At 56.4% G+C, this 3,897-nt stretch overlaps 1 protein-coding gene across 1 annotated transcript in view; it reads right to left on the bottom strand.

Moving 5' to 3' along the window:
• Nucleotides 1-188: 188 nt before the first annotated feature.
• SLC39A14 (solute carrier family 39 (zinc transporter), member 14) overlaps nt 189-3,897 on the bottom strand; it is a gene marked incomplete at its 3' end in the record, with an annotated part of 4,481 nt that continues 772 nt past the window's right edge. The window contains exons 2-5 of the mRNA XM_010178829.1: nt 3,656-3,842; nt 1,090-1,259; nt 462-584; nt 189-374 (exon numbers count right to left, since the gene is read on the bottom strand). Of these exons, the coding sequence (XP_010177131.1) occupies nt 189-374; nt 462-584; nt 1,090-1,259; nt 3,656-3,842 (666 nt within the window). The remainder of the gene's footprint in view (nt 375-461; nt 585-1,089; nt 1,260-3,655; nt 3,843-3,897) is intronic.

Below are 3,897 nucleotides of genomic sequence, written 5' to 3'. Positions count from 1 at the left end.
CATTGCTGGCTCATGGGCATCTGCTGCCACCCAACAGCTCAGTCCCCAACCTATATGGGTCCACAGGGCACCCAGATGGTTTTGAGGTGGGATATCACCACCCCCTCCACCAGCCAGGGGAACCCACCCCCATTTTGGGCTCACAAACCGCTGTTTTCTTATCACGGACAGGTTATGGACCCACTAACCTGGACGGAGAGGGATCCCACCACCACCTTCTCGTCACCAGCGGGGGCCTTGCACTCCATCTCGCTGGTTCTGTGCGGGATCATATGGTCCAGGTCACCATTCTGCAGCTTCTCCGTCACCCCCTCCTCCTGGTCCTTTTTGGACGGCAGAGCCTCGGGGCCGTAGTGGCTGTGCCCGTGGTGATGCTGTGGGACATGGGGGGGGGGTCCATGGGTGTCAATGACCCCCATCCTTGCTGCTGCTCCCCCCAAGCAGCCCCTGCTGAGCCTCACCTGGTCCTTCTGCTTCAGCAGCATCTTCAGCACCTTCTCGGTGAAGAAGAAGAGGTAGAAGCCCCCGAACACCACGGCGGATTTGGAGACATAATAATCCTCCTGGGGGTTGAATCCGAACGCCTGCAGGCCAGAGGGGACGAGGGACAGGGCTGAGGGACAACGTCTGCCTCTGCCCTGGCACCTCTGGGGCAACGCTGCTGCTTTCTGGCCTCTCTCTATGCACTTGTTTTGGGGGCACGCTCAGAAAACACCTTCATGCACCTTGAATCTCCCTCATTCCCCCAGCTGAGCCCCAAAATGTGGGATCAGCGTCCTGCACTGGGGCAGGGATGCTAAATGCAGGCTCTGAAAGCCTCTGCTCTCTCTTATTACAAAGGCAACATCTCTACAGGGTGAGAAAAGGGCAAAACCCAGCGCTTCTCTGCTTGAAGCAGACCACACGTGTCCCTGGAGCGACCCCCTTCCGAAAAGGGACGAAACACCAGCTCCTGAGGGGCTTCCAGCCTCCCTACCTCGCTTTTGGCTCCCCTGCGGTGATGCCTTTCCCCTTCTCCATCCGGAGAGAAACAGCCCCCAAAAAACAAACCACAAGAGAAAAGGAGCGACGCGGCCGCCCTCACCCTACCTCGGGAATGAGCTGGAAGAGGGCGTTGGAGTAGAGAGTTCCAATCGCCAGAGCTATGAAGTAGAGGAGCAGCCGCTTGTAAAAGGTCTTCTTCATGAAGGGCACCACGCTGGCTCCCACCAGCGAGCAGAGGGAGATGACGGTGACGCAGAGGAAACCGTACCCCCAGACTGCGGCGTGCGTCCCAAACCCACCCCGGGGGGATGAGGAGAGGGGTGGGAGATCAACGTGGGGAAGGGGAGGGGAGGGAAGGGGAGGGGAAGGAATCCACGCCGAAAGGAAAGAGAGAGAAGGGAGGAGAGAGGGGGGAGAGAAGAGGACATTCATTAGTGATTGCTTGTTCATCCGGTCTGAGGGGTGAACCTGGCGCTGAGCGGCTCTGGAAACAGCAATTTGGGATGGGTAGGAGGGAGCAAGCAGCTCTCTTTTAGCACAGAGCCACTGAGCACCACGGTCCCCCGAGCATCTCGTACGCTCCGCGCTCCTCCTGCATCCCAACCCGGTCCCAAACCACGGGGGGGATGCTCCGGCGAGCACGGAGCGTGCGTACAGCATTTCGGCTCCTGCCAGAGCAGGAAACGCAGGCGCTTGGCTTTATCGTGGCAAATAAAAGTCACGGTTCTGGAGTTGAAAAGGAGCCGTGAAAAAACACCCCCGCGCCAACACACATCGGGTGTTTGCTGCCCCGAAGCAAAGCGGGCGACGCTGCGGGGGCAAAATCCAAAGGGTGCTGTGCTCTGCACCTTCAACGCAGGGTTTTAAGGCTGGATGTGCAGGAGTGCGGATCCAGCTCGTCAAATACTCCAGGAAGCCCATGCGTTTCGAAGGGGTCCAATCTGAAGCGCACGGGGGCGTTTATTTCAACTCCAGAACCGTGCAATTACCACACAATTAATTTGCGGTACGTCTGTCGGTCCCGTCTGAGCACCGGGAAACCTCACACAAGCCTTGTGGGGACGTCAGCCTTGTAAATCAGGGCAGAAATTAAAGAAAAAAGGCAATTAAAATGCTTGTTAAAATGCTGTTTGGGTAGGCTTTTACACCCCGAGCTTTCCTTTGCCTTGCAGGTTTTTCCAGCTGGTTAATGCCATGAGTGCTGCTACGTCTCAGCAGAGCCGGGCAGGATAAACATGGGATAAACATCCCTCCATGGATTAAAATCCTTCCATGGGATAAAATCCTTTCACGGGATAAGCATCCCTCCATGGATTAAAATCCTTCCATGGGATGAACATCCCTCCATGGATTAAAATCCTTCCATGGGATAAGCATCCCTCTATGGGATAAGCATCCCTCCATGGATTAAAATCCTTCCATGGGATAAAATCCTTTCACGGGATAAGCATCCCTCCATGGATTAAAATCCTTCCATGGGATGAACATCCCTCTATGGGATAAAATCCTTCCATGGGATAAGCATCCCTCCATGGATTAAAATCCTTCCACGGAATAAGGATCCCTCTATGGGATAAGCATCCCTCCATGGATTAAAATGCCACCACAGGATAAGCATTCCACTATAGGATAAAACCCTTCCATGGGATGAGCATCCCTCCATGGGATAAAATCCTTCTATGGGATAAGCATCCCTCCCATGGATTAAAATCCTTCCACGGGATGAGCATCCCTCTGTGGGGATAATCATCCCTCAGGAAGCAGACACAGCCCATGGCCAGGAGCAATTGGCTTCTCCCAGCACCTTCCTGCACCTCAGCATCGCAAGGACCAGCAGGGCCGGAGGACGCAGCCTCCCCATCAAGAGGGTTTCCCAGTGCTCGGAGGGGTGAGAAAAAGCCCTGTGCAACCCCTGAGACAAGCCCTGAGCCTCGGGTGACGGAGGATCGGGTCGATTCGGCAGGGTGGAGGCAGAGAGGGCGCCCGGGGAGAGGCAGGGACTTTCTACTGCACCTCTGGGATGAGCTGGAAGAGCGCGTTAGAGAGCAGCGTGCCGATGGAGAGCGCGATGAAAAACGTGAGGACCCGGCTGAAAAAGGCCTTCTGGGTACACGGTACGATGAGGACTCCGAGCAGGGAGGCCACGTTAATCATCGACACACTGAGAAAACCAAAGCCCCACACTGCGGAACGAGAAGAAACGAGGGCCAGACATTACCGAGGCTCTCGGGGTGGGGAGATGGGGAGGACCCCAAAACCCCGGGTCCGGAAAGGGACGGCTCTGGGTCTATACCCCATCATTTTTGACAGTGGAAATGAAGCCCCCAGGTTACTTAGAAGAGGATTTCCCAAGGCCTTGGGCATCATCAGGATTTGGATGCACAGAGGTCCCAAAATGTGCCAAGCCACCTCTTCCCACCCACGGGGACTCGCAGCAAGGTCCCCCCATCATCCAGCTACCCCAGAGAGCCGTGATACCAGCACAGCTCTGACCTGTGGCATGTGTGATGGGGAAAAAAAAACCAGGCTGCAAGCCCACGGCATGAACCACACCAAGGAAAACCCATCAGGACTCCTTGGGCAAGCTGCCTCCTCTGCTCTCTGCCGGCAACAGGAACGGGCTGTCCTGGGGTGCCTCATATCTCCGTGCCCTCCCCAAATCCCCCCTTACTCTCGGCCGAGCTGGGTCTGCTCTCCTCCGTCTGCTCGTTTTCCTCGTTCTCCAGGTTTTCGGCGGCGCAGGCCCCCGACTCCAGCTGCTGCAGGATGGTGGGGCAGAACTCCTTGAACTCGCTGCGCCCCACGGCGGAGCCCTCGCTCAGGTTGTGGATGGTGAAAAGCTCGACGGAGCTGAAGCACTGCAGAAGGGAAGGGGACAAATCACAGAATCCCAGAATCCCAGACCGTTAGGGA

This window comes from Mesitornis unicolor, unplaced genomic scaffold (genome assembly GCF_000695765.1).
Source record: "Mesitornis unicolor isolate BGI_N332 unplaced genomic scaffold, ASM69576v1 scaffold39772, whole genome shotgun sequence".
In the NCBI taxonomy this organism is placed as follows: Eukaryota; Metazoa; Chordata; class Aves; order Mesitornithiformes; family Mesitornithidae; genus Mesitornis; species Mesitornis unicolor.
The sequence above is the reverse complement of the archived record's forward strand: the minus strand, read 5'-3'. Positions and strand labels throughout refer to the sequence as shown.